This window comes from Periophthalmus magnuspinnatus, chromosome 1 (genome assembly GCF_009829125.3).
Source record: "Periophthalmus magnuspinnatus isolate fPerMag1 chromosome 1, fPerMag1.2.pri, whole genome shotgun sequence".
NCBI lineage: Eukaryota > Metazoa > Chordata > Actinopteri > Gobiiformes > Gobiidae > Periophthalmus > Periophthalmus magnuspinnatus.
In genome coordinates, this window is record NC_047126.1 from 9,628,595 (window position 1) to 9,647,712 (window position 19,118).

At 40.7% G+C, this 19,118-nt stretch overlaps 1 protein-coding gene across 1 annotated transcript in view; it reads left to right on the forward strand.

Annotated features, from left to right (window-relative positions):
• The window catches only part of LOC117377801 (zeta-sarcoglycan), a 150,800-nt gene that overhangs the window by 35,760 nt on the left and 95,922 nt on the right, over positions 1-19,118 (forward strand). The window contains exon 3 of the mRNA XM_055221863.1: positions 8,265-8,366. Within this exon, the coding sequence (XP_055077838.1) occupies positions 8,265-8,366 (102 nt within the window). The remainder of the gene's footprint in view (positions 1-8,264; positions 8,367-19,118) is intronic.

The following is a 19,118-nucleotide window of genomic DNA, read 5'->3' on the forward strand; positions in this document are numbered from 1 at the left end:
GTGTCTGCGTGAATGTGAGTGGTTCCTTGGTATAAAGCGTTTTGAGTGCGTTGAAGATGGAAAAGCGCTATATAGAAACATTTATAATCATTTACCATTTTACCATTTATAAACATTGTGTTTTTAGGTCAAACAAGTTTAATTTGAGCCTTCTGTCTTGCATTTATTCACTTGCGGATGTTTTTTATTGCTAAAAACATGAATTCTTAGTAAGAGCAGGGTTGCCTCTCCACAGATTTGACCTGTAACTCGACCTGGTGCTGTCAGAAGTGTAATGAGTCTCTCTGAATGTGTAGAACCTGTAGACTTTAGTAGTGTTGTACTTTTGCTCTTGGTATGGGAGTAAGGGAAGAAGTTATAGTACTACAAATTAAACAATTAATTGAATTTGACTCAAGATTGAGAATCAGTCGTGTCTAATCATCAATGATACGCTCAGGTGATTTTAATTGAGAGGTCTACGTAAAATCCTCTGTCAGTAAAAGCATGTGGTTTGGAGGGAAAAAATGACTTTGTTTTTGTGTTAAAGGTCCCACATTACGCAAAATTGACTCTTGTGAGCTTATATCCATTTTATAACAACACAACTGACACAACTCCAGGTATGTTTGTGATGCGAAACCAACATTAAAATATAGATCAGAAAATAGTGTAATATGGACCCTTTTACTGGGACTAATTAAAAGACTTTATGATCATGAAATCAATAGAAAAATATGACTAACCTTTTACTTAGAGCCCAGACTTTGGTGCTACATCCCTGTGTGTGCGTATGTTTGGAGCATGCCTTTCGTTTTCATTTCTCTTGTTTTGTCTATTATCTGTTCTGTGAAATACCGCGTTGTCATTTGTGAGTCCGTGGTGATTTGGGAGCAGGGGTGGGAGACGTGCAGCCGCTCCCATCCTTGACTCCGAGTGTGTCTGTTGAAACTGCACACAGGTTAATGTCCAGTTCTCCAGGGAGAGCTTAGATGCCTCTTGATCTTTGCCCCTGACAATCTTATCCACTGACTGTGAAATATCATGAGGACAAAACTTACAAGTCTTAACATTTACGCTGACCACTTCACAAGCTCAAGTTGATACAATAATTTAACTGAATGTGTGCAGACTGATCATGAGATTTTTGTTATGTATATCTACCATGTGCTGCAAGGACCTTCCTACTTTCTATTTGAAAGCAGTTTCATCTGAAATTCCTGTCCATGGGTTTCAGTATGATGGAAAATGGAGACTGTTGACATGGCAATTGACAATTTAAAACAAAATATATCTACTAAAAACAAATTATATCTTTTGAATGTCATAAAGTTTTCAAATGTTGCATGTAACAAGAAGCTGAGACCCATAAATACGACATTGTTTTGTTGTCGTTTTTCAGCTTTCAAACAAAGAGACTATGACCACATTATTCAGAGTGAATCCAGTTAACTATTCTTCATTTATATTTATATTCAGTCATTTGTGCTGAGTTTATTCATGACATAATCTTGACCTGTTCACACTAAAGGCATAGATGTATTTACTAACTGTTCAAACTCCTACTTTATCTATAAATATCCATCCCGTTAGCATAAGCTATTTCAGATGTTAACTGTGCTGACACTGGCTTTAACTTCAGGTGCTTTTCTGCCTTCAAACCCTGAGCATTTTCTATTTTAATGCCCAGTATTGATTTGTTGCCTCGGGCTGTAATGAACTCCTCTCTTTCCGTCCACAGCGTAGGAGTTGGTTCAATGCAGTTGTTTTAAAGAACTTTTCTGTAAATGGACTTGTTTCCAATCCAGCTCACTCTGGCCTCCTCCAGCACCACCACAGCTGCCCACACTGTCTCACACAGGCCAGGCCCAGTGAGTGTGAGATGCTCTGAAGTGAAAGGAACTGCATCAGTATGTTCCATTGTATGATTTGAACTCAAATAGTCACCATAGTAAATTAGAAACAACTGCCCAAAGAGAGTGTCCTTGTGAAAGTGTGGCTGCATGATTTCAGCTCAGTAAATGTATGAGCATTCATTTGAATGCTGCATATCACTGTATTTCTGACTCATCATGAAAGCATTTGAATGATCTATGGTGCCTTAGGCAGCGTTAAAAATCAACCAGCTGGAAGTAGTGGAAAGACGAAAGATATGGACAGATGAAGAAACATTTTGGTTGCTCTAAAATCATCACTTGTGTTACAGATTTATTTTTACGCCCAGATTTATACATGTGGGAGTAACTGCATAGGTTATCAGTGTTTGACTGTGGGTTTAGTGCACCTCATAAGGACTTGATACAGTATCAAGTCATTCAACACAATTTCTATGCTAAAAAGTGAATAACATTTTATTTTCAATACATTCTTTTGATGTTAACTTTTCGTTTCACTTCCCAAACCCCTTCAGGTCCAAGGAAAGCTCTTGGCTGCACATGTCACCATTACCACTACTATTTTAAATCTGGTTTTACTGGGACTAACTTCCACTCCAGCAGTGCCATGCTGGGGCACAGAATCAACTGAGTTGAGCAATTTTTGGAAAGCACCAGGAGGACAGAGGGAAGATAAGGGGTGCAGCTGAGGAGAGAGTTGGTGCTGAGGAATGGAGGAAGATAAAGAGTGAGATGGAATACATGCAGAGGGCTGGCATACAGCCCAAGGAAGCTGTTAAGGTCGCCTGACTTTCTTGGCCAACTACCTCCTGTGGAGCTGTCAATAACTACACTAAGGTGGTTGCCTCCAGAATACATTTTCTGGGACTGTGGTTGAAGTTCCAAAAAGAACAGCTTCAGGTCATAAATGTTATTAAAGAAACCACATACAATCGCTATAAGTAAGTTTAATAAGTAAGTATTAGCATTTAGGGCGTAACAATGTGAAATTCAGAGATATCATTCAAATTAATTATTTGTCAATTTTTTGTCACCAAAGTAAGACATATGTTTTAGCGGTTTAGCCGTAAATATGGCCATGGTTGTGTATAAATAACCTTGTGCTGTGCATCTGAGCAGGTGTCTGTGTGAACATGTTTGTAAATGATTTTATATATAAAAAACTTTATAATGGTATATCATGTTTCCCAGTAGTGTATGCAAAAATGTTATTTTGTTAATGAAGAAAAACTGACTAAAATTAGTCCCCCCTAAATTTCTTCCCCCGACTGGAGGCACATATGGTGTCTCTAAAGGGTCAAAAAAGCCAAAGGACGGCCAAAGAACTTTCAGCTTTTCTTAATTTGTGCATCCCTTCAGTCATTTTCAGCTGTTCTCCCAAGGCAAAGGTAGCATGGCTCTCTCCCTGCTGGCTGACATAAAAGGTTGTGTGAAAAATTACAACAGTCCTGAATATTAGAAGCGCCGGCAAAATACTTTCTCAGCCAATCCATCACCGTAGGGACACAGAGTCTGAGGAGTGTGTGGACACCTAGAAGTCACTGTGATAAACATGTGGGAACGTCTCTGTATGTGACGCTCTGTGTGGATAACCTTGTATAGTGGACATCAAATGTGACACTGCGCCAGTTAACCCCACACAAGGAAGGAATCCATCATGCTCATCAAATAATCACGTCCCCATGACACGAAATGCCCACACGCTCCCAGTGATGTCCTTGTGCTATTGGCCCCGCCCACTCCCATGTCATTTTTATATGTCTCATTTGAACTGCTTCTCATGTGACTGTGTGGGGATCATTGGCTAGTTGCCCAGTTATAGTGCAACAAGGTTCATCTGGTCCTCCATTAATTTATTTTAATAGATTCTTTTTTCAGACCAAGGTTTAGTTTGTTTTCATCCCTGACAGTTTGGACTGCTCATTAACACTCTTCCTCAGAGAGTGGTCACGTGGTGTAGCTGTGACATGTCCGGTCAGCTGATTTAAACAGGTTTTGGCGCCGTCTTCCTACCAACGGAGGTAGGACGACAGCGCCATCTGCAGTCCAACTTCTTCAGGACAGTATCCCAGGTGTGTGAGAGTAAAAACAGAGTGAACATCATTGGGACAGAGGACAACAAACATCGTCACTGGATTAAGGAGGCAATCGAAAAACGGAAACGTGCCCACGGGACTTTAAACCGAGACGAGGGGGTCTTTTTACTGTCACACACCTGCGATACTGTCCTGAAGAAGTCGGACTGCAGATGGCGCCATCGTCGTCTTGCCTTCACTGGTAGGAAGATGGCGCCAAAATCTGTTTAAATCAGCTGAACGGACACGTCACAGCTACATCACGTGGCCACTCTGAGAAAACGCACTAGCACACAAAGCAAAATGTCAGGTATGAAAACAAACTAAACCTTCGTCTGGAAAAAGCACCTATTAAAGTAAATTGTTGCCCAGTAAATGTAATTATTTTTAGCCTTACCATACCAATATTAACTGCTGATTCTCTCTAAAACATTTTTTTTATTTAACTCCTATGAATATTTTTTTTAATATTTAATTTTTTTTTTTTTTACCAAAGATATGACAAGACTTGCATATAGTGAGAAAAATGAGATTATTCCAAACAATTGCCAGAGTTATTGCTCCATTTCAGTTTATGAACAGTTTTGTTGACAGTTTTGATATTTTTACATTATACACTGAATATAAGGAAGAACAAAGATGTCAGACACCAAAAAGAACTGTTCTCTTTAAAGATGGATTGAACATGGCAAGAGTCGGTAACAAGTAAACAGAAAAATACATGCTTCACTGTACATGCTAGTCAGTGTAATGAAATGTAACAGCAGTCTTAAAAACCAGCAGAACAGCTTCCATGTTGATCCCAGACATTCACATTTATTCTCTAAACGTATGTGTCAAGTGGTGTAATGTGCAGATAGGCCCAGGGATAAGAGCCCCCTGCACTGAGCTGTTAGCCGTAATGCAACGGAGTCAGAGCAAAAGACCAGTGGGTTATTATTATTCGTCTCACAGTGGTATATAAGAAACTGTATGTTAGAAATCACAATCATACACTCTTTACTCTATACAAAGGAAGTTATATTTCACTAGCTGGTGTTAGGCAAGACAGAGAGTCATTAAAACAGTGATTGTTTTTTCCTTATTTAATATTGGCAAAGCAAGTTTATTTGTATAGCACAATTGGTACACAAAGTAATTCAAAGTGCTTTACTGAATAAGAAAGACATTGCAATACAAACAAATCAAAACAGAAATAATCACCGTAAACTGAACATTAAAACAAAAGAATTAAAAAACGTTTCAGTCATATTCACAGCGGAACAGAACCGTTTGGAGCCTGGATTTAAACATTGACAAGGTAGAGGTCTGTCTCACATCTTCAGGAAAACTATTCCAGGTTTTAGGAGGCCAGTCCCTGAAGTCCTAAAAGTGCGAGATGGTTCATATGGCACGAACATGTGGGAGATGTACTTTGGTGCTAGGCCATGGAGAGACTTGTGCACAATCAGAGCTGCTTTATTGAGCCAATATCTATCTAATATTTGGAGAATAGTTTAGAGATTGTTTGTGGCTTATGAGAGATATGAAGAATGGTGATAATGATTTTAGTTTTTCATGATTTCCTACAGCAATACTTTGATAAAGCAAACTTCAGCAGCGTCGAGATGAATGCTGAAATCCTGTCTGTGGGTGTTGGACTCTCTGAATTCCTTTTTTTCTTCCTGTCACTGTTTCTCTTTCATTTCCTCTCATTCACCCACTTTCCCTCTCACTTGTGCCTTGAGTACATTTCCAATTTGATCAGCTTTGTTGCTTTGTTGCTTCTAACAATTAATGGTAATTTGCAGCAGCACTCCAAACTGAATTCCTATCTTCATGGACGTTTTCATCAATATTGCCAACATGAAACGAAAGCACAGACGCACGGAAGCAGGACTAATGTGTTGTCACTGACACTTTCTGCCTGGGGAGGAGGTTTTGTTCAATTGTCGACCAAATTGAATAGGTTTGCATTCGTTTTTTCCTCCTTTCCCCAAAGAACTTCGCTTGTCAAAACTTTCTGAGCTGGAAAAAAATACCCCAGAAGTTAATTTGTGAAGCAAAGATTGTTATTGACGGAGCAATGTTTCTATAGGACTTTACTCGGAGTTGTTCCAGGCCTGTCGCTCTTCCATAAGCATCGATTTGACATGGTACAGTAGGTGCCTCCTCGCTCGCTGTAGATCTCTAATACCCCGCATGGCTGTTTGAAAGGAATTTAATCTGAGCATGTATAAGTCTGATCCAAGCATCTCTCAGTCGCGTGGAAACTGGTGAAACGCTCCAGCACTGATCTTCAGCTGGCACTAAGCCACTTTTATCACAGGGCTCAATGTAGACGCCTCTGCACAGGGCTGCTGTGCCACGAATTCACATGTATTATCATGTAACGGAGTTTAAAATGGGCTCTTTGTTTATAACATGCTTTACAATGTGTGCTGAGGGATGTATGAGGGCAAGGTAATATTAAAGTAGCACTACATTGTTTGCATATTTAGTTGCCATGTTGACATGCCATGTCTGGGTTCCAGATTATACACATCTCCAATACTTGATGATGTGAGAAAAGATATGAGTGTGGTCACCGGTGCATTTTACTGAGTTCAGATGGGCGTGATTGACAGGTGGATTAGCCAATCAGGGACATGCATGGTCCATCTGTATCAAAGCAAATGTGACTGTTTATTTGGGGGGGAAAAAGGGGAACTAAACTTTGTTAATCTGAGGTGAGAGAAATTCTGTTCAAAATGATGTGTGACCAATGAGCTCCTTTGTTTCACATACACCACTGAAACAAACAAATCTGATGGCACATCTGTGTTTGAGCCTGGCTCAAGAGGTCACAGAGGGAGTGGTGACCAGACTGATATCACTCTGTGTATAAAATACTCTTTTTCTGGATTAGCCAGGCAAAAACACACCAGGCAAGAAATGACTTTGTGCATCTTAACAGTGGTGTATCTAGTATCTGTAAATGTGAAAATAAACTAAAATATAACATTTGAAGAATATTATCACTAATGCACAAACTTATCACAGCTGCCCATTATACCTTTTGGAGGGCTTTGAATGGTTTTAGAGTGCTGACCTTTGTCTGAAAAGACTCCCTGTGGAGAAGACAAATCCAACCCACTTCCTGAGCAGACCTCATTCTTAAAATTTCAATAACTCGGTGGGTTTTCCCAGCATGCTCTCTTTCTCCCACTCTGTCACACTTTGACACATGATTCTTTTTTTCCTTTGTTACTAAATCAGTCATTCTACAAAACCTGACAGAATAATTATTTGTCAGCTCTTTGATACTATGGCTCACATGAGCACATTAATAGTGACAGAAAGCAGTGCGTTTGGAATTATTGTCACAGAGAACCCACAACATGTGCGTCAGCTGTAGCATGAAATCAGGTTTGTCATCTGCCTTCCACCGCTGCTTCTGCTCTGTTTGAAGCGATCATGGCTCTGCGCTGGTGGATTTTGACTAAATAAATAAATAATTCATTGCTGGATTTTTGTGCACTCTAGGAGTTCACTGAGGACGAAACAGCCCGTAAAAACGTAGTATTCCCAACGCCCATCAATATTACACTGCACATTTTAGAGGAAGCTCCACCGGGTTCAGTTCTAAACGGCTAAACCGCTAAAACATATGTCAGACTTAACAAAGATTTTTTTTTTTTTTTTTTTATGTTCATTTTACTAAATTTGATCACTCCAAATAAGAACATTTCCTTTAACATTTTGATCTAATTATATCAAACCTGATAAAGGGTCTCAAGTGTATGAGGTTCTTTGGCCTCATATACTTTCGGGAAGGTGTGAGCACATCGGGATATTTCTTTGAGAAAATAATGCTGAATTGTCCTGCATGGTGCTTTGTGATCAAACATTAAATATGTGTTTGTATACTACACATTACGCTACGCTATGCTACGCTACACTACACTACACACGCCACGCTACACAGTACACTACACACACTGCACTTTACACACTACACTCTGCGCGCTACACACTACAATCAACACACTATAATCTACATACTATAATCTACACACTATGCTACGCTACGCTACACTATACACTACACTACGCTACATTGCACACTACACACTACACTCTACACACTACACTAAGACAGTAGTTTGTTGCATGAATGTAGTTTTATGAAGGTCGTCGTAATGTGCACTACTTAAGCATTTATCAGCCTTTTATCCTGTCTCTGTGAACTCAACAACCTGCGATGTATGAAAAGATGATAATGATTTGTGTTTTTTTTGTTTTTTTTTAAGTATTCTGCAATTAAAACAACGCCCTGTCTACATTTTGATTTCAGGATGGCATGGGGAACCTCAGAGTGACTAAAGACGGAGTGCGGCTGGAGGGAGTGTCTCAGTTCCTGTCCCCTCTGTATGTCCAGGAGATCTGGTCTCGTGGGGTAAGAGCCTGTTATTACCGATACTTTAGGAGGTTTATTTTATGCTATGTCCTCAGTTTGAATAGCTTTTTCCAGCATAAATCCCTTTTTTATTTCCATTGCTGTATATGTGGGTGTATGATCCTGTATGTAATGTCCCCTGCTTGTTGAAAATGAGCTGGCAGAATCACATGTTGCGTCATGTGGTGAGCCCGTATATTTCTCATATATTTGACACATTTTAACCCCACATATGAGCACTGGTCCATTCATCACCTGCAGAATCTGTATTGATCCCATGAGCCCGGGCGACATGAGCTCCGTGTGACGACCGTCTTTGTGGTTCATCATTGTGTGTATGTGTATGAATTATAGACTATATATATAAATGGACATAGCTAACCTGCTAGCCGCCGCGTTCTAAATAGGAAGTGAGCATGGGCGCACTTTCGGCTCCATCAACTCTGGCTTCAGTTCACTTTATATTGGAAAACTGGCACCTTTCTCCATAACTGCTGCTGTCAGTTTCGTCATTTTGGTCTGAAAATGTTCATATTAACCCACTCTACACGATCCTGGTATTTTTATTTCGGTATTGTGTCCGAACGCTGTGGATGACGTCACACTCACTTAGTCCACTTCTTTATACAGTTATGGTATGAATACTGAACTCACACACACAGTGTAAGGATGAGGCCTGTGTTGTTGTGACATGGGATAAACACATGATGGATTTGAAGCCCATCGTTATATTCTCCATGAAAAGTGGGCTGGCCATCACTGCCCATTAGAAGAGAACAGCACTGCATGACATGTATCTATAAGGGACTACTTCAAAACCTGTCAGAATACCGCACCTGCTTGTTAATCATTGATACCGGAGACAGAAACGAGGGCTTTTAGCTGTTTTGCTTCACAAAAATAGAATATGTTTCAAGGACAAGTGAAATTAGATACTTTGGTGCCAGAATCAGAACTTAATAATAATAGTAACGAACTTTTATACCCACACCTGCACCTGTTTTTAATGTTTTATATGGACTTATATACTTGGTTGTTTTTCTGTGTATTGTAAACTGGGCCCCCATGAAAAAAGAGCCCAAGTGCTCCAATTGAGTTCCTTGTATAAATAAATAAAGAAGAAATATGTTTTGTATCTGCAGTATTGGCAATTAACGAAAAAATTTAGTGATTTCAACTATTAGGCTTGAATGTTTTGGGGAACATTGGAACACATGAGGCTAAACAACTGAAAAATGAGAAATACATGAGTTCAGCTGGAGTTCAGCAGGTACAAAATGGCTTGATACCAAAAAAAGTACTTTTAGTTTTTGATTTTTGTCTTAAAATGGCTCCACTCCAGATATAGTCTACTTTGAGAGGAAGAAACACGAAACAATAATTACTAATGAGAAAATTTCATTATCCGCCAAACCCAACACACATGAAGGTAAATGGGGCTGTCATGGTAACACAGATTACCAGTTGCACCTGTGGAGGGCTCTGAACTGTCTCTGAACTCGGGTGTCAGGATATCGTTTGCATTTCACATTTTAGCAAGCAGCTGAGAGCAGTCAGCTGTGAATTCTCCCATAGTGCCCTGCAGCTTATTTACTCATGCATTGTGATGGTGTTGACAATACTCGAAATGAAACACGGAAAAATTCTTCAATTCTGTGCTGAAAATGCATGCCTTCAGAAACATTAGCTTTTGTATTAGCCCAGTGTGTGTAGTTGAGGTACAGTAGTTTCGGCGTCATGTGCCTCTAGTTCTTCTGTGTTCCCTTCTTGCCCGTTTGAGACTCTGGCAGCTGCAGAATGACTGTTTGTAACTTCAAATGTGTGAAGCATAGCCGCCACGTTTCACATAGGAATTGAGCAGCCCCACCGACTCTGGCTCCAATTCACTCTCTATAGAAAAACTGTCGCCTCTGTCTCTGTAACTGCTGCTGTCAGGCTCATCCTTTTGGTCTTAAAATGTTCGTACCAACGCACTCTACATGATCCTGGTATTTTTAATTCACTATTGTGTCCGTAAATCACTGTTACAAACCGTTTCCTAGGGAGAAAGGAAGAACACAAAATAGTAAAAAATAAGTAGCTTTTTAATGTTGGGATAAGTGAGGGTACAATAACCAAAACTTAACGTTACACTGCAAATAAAAATAAACAAAAGGAGGCTCTATGAGTAAAAAATTTTAGGTACAAGGCTAAACACAAAAGTTTCTCAGTTACAGATATCAGTCAAAGTTCACAAAGCGTTCAGTGGTCAAAGTCAGACAGGTGGCAGATGCCGTCCAGAAAACAAAATCAGGCAGCCAGAGTGTCAGGGGGCGAGTCCTTTTAAACCACAGGTGGAGGGCGACGATTGGCCGGGCCTTTGATTGTCCCTCCAATCACATGCAGAGGGGTGCTGTCAATCAGGTGCCAGCTGTGGAGCACACCAGGAGAGGCCAAGAGAGAGAAACGGAGAAAGAGAGAGACACACTGTAGGAGGAGCAAGAGGCCAGATGCCATAACAATCACAATATGAACATTAGTAACAAATCAGCCACCTTGTTTCCCAGAGTTTGGCTACAGGTTTGATTGACAGTGATGGTAAGCGCCTGCTCCCTCTTAAACCAGCGAAGTGGGCGGGAACTGGCGTTACCTTCAACAGCGTCGCTCCAGATTGGCTCTTTAGTTGCTATGATACTCGCAATCAGAATTCGTCTCCAAATTCACCCCTGTAACCGCCAACCTTGACGAGCTTCATTTGGCTGGAGCTGAACTCTGCACTGTATAAAGACGTGGACCAGGAATCACTTGATGCCTAATAATACATTATACAAACAGATACACTTTTGCTGTGGGATTACTTTTAATAGTCGGGTCGTACGCTAAATGTGTTTCTTTTTGCATCCTTACAAAAAATATGCACTGAACCATCCCCCCGTCCTGGCTCTTGATGCTTTTGGCAAACAGACCCGGCCCCTGGTGAACATAGTCTTAGAGCTACACCGGAAACTTAATTACTTGGGCATAGACAGTGAAAAGCCTTTTGAAACAGTATCGTGTCATTAGCCAAGAAAGCTGTGAGCGAAAGACACAAACACGCAACCGTCAAAGAGCGTCCGCAGGGCTCAGATAAGAGAGAAGGAGCCTGTAAAGACAGAGACAGGAGTGAGGCTACAGACGGGAGCTGCGGGTCTGACCTGCTATGAGCCATGTATCTGTATATAAGATAATAAACAATAAATGCATTTGTCCTCAAAGATATTGTGTCACAAGTCAGAAAATTGGCTATAAATGTGTTTCGGATCTTTAGTATGATGCAAAAAAATTACAAGAAATGCGATAAACTAGCATAAGAAGTTAAAACTGTATTAAAAACTGCATTTGTTCCATTGTATAAATTGAGTGATATAATCTAGACTGTAAGGAATGCGTTTCTACCCATATACAATTCCAAAATTTGCAGAAAAGCGCATAACAAATGTGAGCATTCAAGCAGATAACTGGGTGTTGGTTACGTGGTCAGGGAAGCAGTTGACTTCTATGTTATGACACCGCTAATCCTACAGAGGGCGAACCATGCACAGTCTGATAGCTTTAACTTAGCCAAAGACGCACTTTCTTTGTTAATTTCCCATTTGCTGTACAAATGTTTGTCGTGTCCAAAAGTTAGCATGTTCTTTAAATTGTTATTATGCTATAGACATGTTTACCAGAAAACTAAAGCCTGCTGGCTCAGTCTTTCCCAAACTATGGCAGTGAAGATGAAAAAGAAGAATTGCCAAAGTCTCGCAATGTGTCCACAGCGTTGGACGAGCATAAACTTTCCCACAGATCCTCACTAATGAAGATTAGGCAGAGCGGATGTGTCTCTAGGTCCTTAGTTGGCTAACATTCTTTTTGGCTCGAACGTCAGAAATTGTGCGGTGGAACAATGTTAGTTTAGCTCAGGTCCTATGGAGGATTTTGGGCCAACAACAAACATGATTATTTTGGCTTTGTCCATCACCTGTGTCCACGCCAGTCCAGGGCAGGTATGTAGCCCAGTCCGACAGTCTAACACTCACATGGGTTTTTTTATTCACTACGTGAGTTTATGTGGCTAAATGTGTTTCCACCTTCCAAAATGCTCTTTAACTGTTCGGTGCTTAAGTCCAAATCCACCTGAAGCGAATACACTTTTATGCAGATGAAGGGTGCTGAATGTGATATTTGGCGTTTCCACCTCCTGTTACTTATGCCTCCTGTTTCTTGTGCCAATCTTAAAAATGCACATTAAAAACAGGATGATAGAAATGCATCTAATGATTCATCATTTATTCAGGTCTTGACTTGACCTTTCACACAGTATTGCACCAGTATTTCAGTGGTCACCCATCACAATGTTACTGTGGAGAAACAAATGTTGCTATACTTCCCACACAGCTGCATTATGTCTCATTGAAAAACATTTCACACAAACATTGAGCATACCTAAACAGTGCAATCCCCCTGCAGTGCATTGTGGGAGAGATAAATAAAACATTGTGGCTGAGCAGGAGGACATTTTCATGGTTAAACCATGTGCACACAACATCACATTATCATTAATATTGTATTTAGGATTAGAATTATGGGCATATTTAGAGCCCAGCTAAAGATTAAATGAATCCATCAGTTCAGTTTGTCTTGTATTTTATATTAGACACATTCTATGTCAAACCAGGCATGCCACGTCACTTTAAAATGGAGTGAACATAATGAGAATGTGTTCAACCAAGTGAAATGTGTCGCTAAGCCATATTATACAGAAAAAACACAATGCTGTACAAAATGCAACAGATGGACAGCTCACAGTGGTAGTGTAGCAGGAGGGTGGAGCCAGAAAACAGTGGTTATGAGCCATCAGAGCCACCCAGCTGGAATGAAAGGCACCAGAGGAGCACACAGAACAAAGTAGTGGACAAGCATCCTGTGGCAGCAGACATGTGTAGAGACATATACAGGATTCTTGAAGACCGCAGGAGGGGAGGCCAGACGCTCTGCAGGGCTACAGGCACATAACAAGCACTGTGGCTCTGTCTTCACCACACAGACCACAATGCAAAGGATTCCAGTCACCTCAAAGTGCTGGCTTCAAACTGTGCTTCTTTCACCAGACTACAGGACACTGATGTTTAAGAAGGTGATTACTGTGATTTTGATTTAAGACATTTTTATTAGAGGCAGAACATATAGAATAATATGTTATTGCCATACTCTAGTCTATACTATTATCTCCTTACCAAGCTTGTGGGCCTGTGTACATGTGCCTGTCTGATCATTAGGGCTGTACAGCATATAGTTGATCAAAAGGGAATTATAATAGAACTGTCATCATGTCAGGTTTAGTACATGTCATATAATGTGAAACCATGTGTGTCATTGGAGTGTCAAATGTGAGGCTTGGATGACCCAGGAAACCACACAGAAAATCACCTGATGTTTGTGAATCTCAGTGAAGGCTCAGAGTGGCTGTATTCTGCCACTTGAACATTGTGAATCAAAATCCCAAAAGCTGATGGATCTCATGTATAATCCAATGTGACAAGTATAAATCATGGAACACACAGCAGGACTAAAGGACAAGACCCTTCCTCTGCTTCCTCTTTTACTTTTGGCTCACTCTGAGTTACCTTTACCTGGTCAGGCTAACCTTAGCATGCAGTCTTTGTGATTGAGTCATGCTAAGAAGAAGCAGTGAACCTTGCTTTCACAGTGTGACTCGTAAAGGAACACATCACACCCCTCGACCCGTGTACTGAGGCTTTTAGTGAAACGAACATGTTCTACAGTAACAAAAGTCAAAATTGAGCACAAAAGGGCCGACTCCTTTTAGTGGCTCACATTCGCACACACAGCTGTGACTGCCACTAGGCCTTATAATTGTGCCCACTGGGACCTGTGACCCGGGATGCAAAGAAAATGTCATTCATGCAGCTTTTAGCTACTTTCTTTCTGTGTTTACACTCAACTTTTCTTTTTATGCTTTCAGCCTTCTCTTTTATCTATCTTTTTTCCCTTTTTACCCTGCCTCTGTCATTTCTTCCTCTCTGTCGCCTCCCCCTCCATTGTTCCCGGGCTGGCTCTCTCTTCCGCACAGCACCAGTGATGTGGGTTCCCTGGAGATAGGGCTAGTTATGTGCAGCAGACCGCCTAGATAAGGGCTCCACTTCCTGGGGAGAAGAATACAAAATCTTGGTCAGGCATGTGTTGAATGTAGAATATTGCAGTGGAAAGACTGTGTAAAATACTGGTCTGAAGGTTAGTGGTTCGAATTCCGCTCTTGCCCTAAACACCACACGTCATGTATTAGGTTCAAAAGACACTTAATAAAAACTCTAATAAGACCAGATTCCGAGCCCTAATTTGGGAATAACTTACCTGGAAGAGAACACTGTGCGACAGGAGCTCATTAGTAGAGTGTTTGCTCCCTGACCGGAAGGTTGAGATCCACTGACTCACAGGTTGGTGGTGTGATTCCAGTTCCCACAGATGAATGCTTTCTTTATGTCCTTGGGCAAGACGCTTAACCCATCTCGCCCCTAGTGTCCGTGTACACCGGTGTATGAATGTGTGTGAATGGTTGAGTGATTCCGTGATGTAAAGTGCTTTGAGTGCCTTGAAGGTGGAAAAGCGCTCTATAAATATTTGACCATTTACAATGTTTAGATTAAAAACGTAATATTGTGCAGTGATGATGAAGCACTTCGGGCAGAGTCCAGGATGAAGACTGAGACACATTTGGGGAGGACGCCATAACTTTATTTTGCTGTTTGTCAGCTTTAGATTTATTACTCTCTTTCTCCATCTCATACTTTCTCCTGTACTTCTCCTCTGGGGACCTGAGCTAGCTGAAACATCTCCAAGTGCGCAGCTGTAATTGAATAGCAGAGAGTTCTAATGGAACATTAGGCCGTTCCTGTCTTGGCAGGCTCTATTGATTTTGACTTTGCAGCATCGTAAACAATTGGGGCTAAATGTAACTGAACGGATGCAGACCTTGGTATGAGCAATAATTCAGGGGGTATATTGTTGTCTGGTTATTTCCGTAGAGTTTTTGTTTTGGACGTTAAAATGATGTCGTCTTCCCCAAAGACTGACAACTGGTGTTTGGACAAAACCGCAGGATGTTGCATTGGACTGTCATCGTGTGGTGATTAGGCGTTACCTGCACAACATAAAGCTGACAGGTTTCTTAACTCAGAAATTGCTTGTTATGAAATATTTGTTTGCCTTCCGTCGCTGTGCTGCTCCACCAACACAGTAAATAAAGAATGCATATTATCTGCAGGAAAATACAAAAGTTAGTGTACTATCTGCCTGGCTTCACAGACGTGTTTAAGTTGCATATCTGAATAAATAAAAAACACTGTATTCTACACGGTGGATCTTTGCATGAATAAATGTTTCTCTGTCTTTAAATGTCAGCCAAATCACCGTATGGCAATTGTCCACTTTGACATTAACAAGCTGTTGTATAGGCGCCTGCATATTTATATCTGTGTATGGTAGATGTGGAATACTGGGCCTCATTCCTTTTCAACAGCTTTAAATAACTCAATTTACACTGCAGTATTTTCCATAATTCTTGTTATTTCTCTATAAGCCCTCACCACAGAGAGACACTTTACATTCAGCAGGTCAGTCCAGCATTTGTCGAATGTATTTGAATTAAACAGCACGTCACCTGAAACCGCCGCTCCGCTCTTGTTTCTTCAGCAGAGTTTTCCCAGGCTGTAACGGGCAAGGAGAACCAATTTGATGTCAGTGTAGGGCATAATAAATGAGGACCACGAGGCGCCCAGAAAACGGCAGCACAGCCTGACATGCCGTGTGCTTGTCAGATGTCAAAGCTTTTCGCCGTCAAATTCTGCATTAAAACAGAAATCGAGTGAGAAATCGATGCCACAAGTGAACACCAAGAATATAGAGAAGATTATAGTAACGCTAATGTTTCAGGAGGACGTTTCATTTGATACTTCAGATAAGAAAGATGTCGTTATGTTTGTGTCTATCAGAACTTCCTGTGTGTACGCAGCAGTCTTGTTCCAATCCAGCTATACTGTACAACTCAATTATGGTAGATTATGATTCTAATATCGTAATGATGATAAGAAACTACACTTTATAATGTAATTTGTAACATTAAAGAGTCTTTTTAAAGGGCCCATATTACTCCATTTTCTGATCTGTGTTATGTTTCTCATCACAAAAATACCTGGAGTTGTGTTTTGTTTCATTCACACGTTTAACACACAAACCCTGCAGATTTAGGCTGCATTCTTCTCTCAAACTGAAAACACTCTGTTCCACCTTGTGACGTCATGTGGTAATACAGGAAGTGCTCCACTGTGTCTTTAACTCTAGACACCTTCACTAGAATCATTTGGATCATTTCAGCCCTGGAATTGCTGATCTCTACTGAACAAAATGTACAAAGTAGCTGCTGACTTAAACTGTCACTACATGACTTCACAAGGTGGAACCGTTTAAGCTCTGAGGATGTAGGCAGTGTAATAATCCAGGATTACTCAAACATGTGTGAATGAAACAAAGCACAGCTCCAGGTCTGTTTTTGATGAGGTAACAGCATTATAACATGGCTTAAAGCTCGCAAGAGTCAATTTTGTGTAATATATAAATAGAACCTTTAAAGTTTGTGTAGTGGATTGTGGCTTGTGGTCTATGTTATAATTTACCTGGCGAGTCAGTCCCTCCAACTTTCTCTTCAGTTGTGTTAAATAACTATCAAATGCAGAAGACCTCCTCTCTCAAATATTCACTTTTTATTCAGAACCACAAAATAAAACTTCTATGACGTCAGATACATAAGGGTTTAGTGTTTTGCATGTTGATTCTATGGAAATCTGGACTGTTTTATTCATTTATTCATGTTTTGACATTAGAAAGACAGGAAGGTTCAATTCTGATTTAGAAAAGACCAGTGAGGAACCTTTTTATTTTTTTCATATGTATACTTCAAATTAATCCAGTGAGTTTTGATGAGTTTCATTATTGATTAGTATCTGGGTAGGAGAGGGGAGAGGAGAGGGAAGAAGCAATTTTTGTTAGGAAAGACAATCCTTCCTTGAACAGGAATGGGGGCCTTAGACATCATCTATAGACATCATCGCATGCGCCGGCTTCTGCTTCGCTGATCGAACTCCCAAAACAAATCGTTTTTATCAATAATTAAGACATCCTTTTGTGGGAGGATAAGAAAACTCATAATTTAGAAGCTTCCTACGTTCTGTTCGCTGTTGGCTTGTACCTGGTATCCGGCAAAAGCTGCGTAAAGTTAGCCACAAGTGACTGTGGCCGCGGCTCTGGACCGGGACAGCCTAAGACAACATGCCACCAAAGAAAAATATCACTGCGGAGGAAGCTGATGAACTCAAAAAGTCACTCGAATCCTTGATCGAGGAATTTGCGGTGATTCGCAGTGATCAAAAGAAGATTCTGACCACTATGGAGGAAATCAAACAATTGCGTAAGGAAAACAATGAGAAGGACGCGCGGATTTCGCTCATTGGAAAGGAGGGTGGACGAGCTGGAGCAGTACTCCAGGATCAACGATGTGGTTATCTCGGGTCTCAAGATCAAACCCCGGTCATATGCAAAAGCAGTGGCCACTGACATCAGCGGGGGTGAGCCCAGCGATCCCGAGGAAAGCTCCGCGGAACAACAGGTGGCGGCTTTTCTGCGATCGAGGGGCATCGCTGTCAATGTGGAGGACCTGGAGGCATGTCACCCACTTCCAAGGAAAAGAAAGGACGACAAACCAACAGTGATTTTAAGGTTTATAAACAGAAAGCAAAAGATTGCACTCATGAAACAAGGACGACTGTTGAGAGGCACGGAGGTCTACATGAACGACCATTTGACACCGAGGAACGCAGAGATCGCTAGGAGGGCCAGGCAACTCAAGAAACAAAGGCTGATCCAAGGTACATGGGTCAGACACTGTAAAATATTTATAAAACTCAATGGCTCACCAGAAGAATCAAAGGTGCTGGTGGTGAAGGTCCTTAGTGATCTGGATCATTTCAACAGAGCCCTAGTGGGATCTCAAGTGACCTCTGGGTCTCACAAGGTATGATATCTGTCACATCTATCACATCACTAACTGACCATAATCTTTACTACTTTAAAAACAACAATGAGTTGTCACATAACGTTACAGCAAAGACTGAATAGCCTGGATCTATCAGAACTGGAATTGTTTGGCTACACAGAGCACAATGAACTGGACATGGAAAATGAAATAGACCCTGATAACCGTTTTTTTTCTCTTCTATAAATGTAGATAGCAAATATTACACAGTGCATGAATTTGAACACTCTATTAAATCAGACGACAAACTCTCAATAATACACTTCAGTAGCAGAAGTATGTATGCAAACTTTTCTTCCATTAAAGAATACCTACTGCAGTTTACTGTTCCATTCAGTGTAATTGCAGTATCAGAAACCTGGTTCCAGGAGGAGAAGGGAATGGACTTTAACATTGATGGTTATGAACTCAATTATGTCAACAGAATTAACAGATCGGGGGGGGAGTTGCTATATATGTGCGTAAGGAATTGAAGTTTAAAGTAATTGATAATTTGTCAGTTGTAGTTGAGGACATCTTGGAGTGTGTATCAGTTGAGATTTGTAACTTAAAGACAAAAAATGCTGTAATCAGCTGTATATATCGATCTTCTGGCACAAATGTTGAAGTATTTAATGACTGGATAGAAAAAATGTTCTCTATGA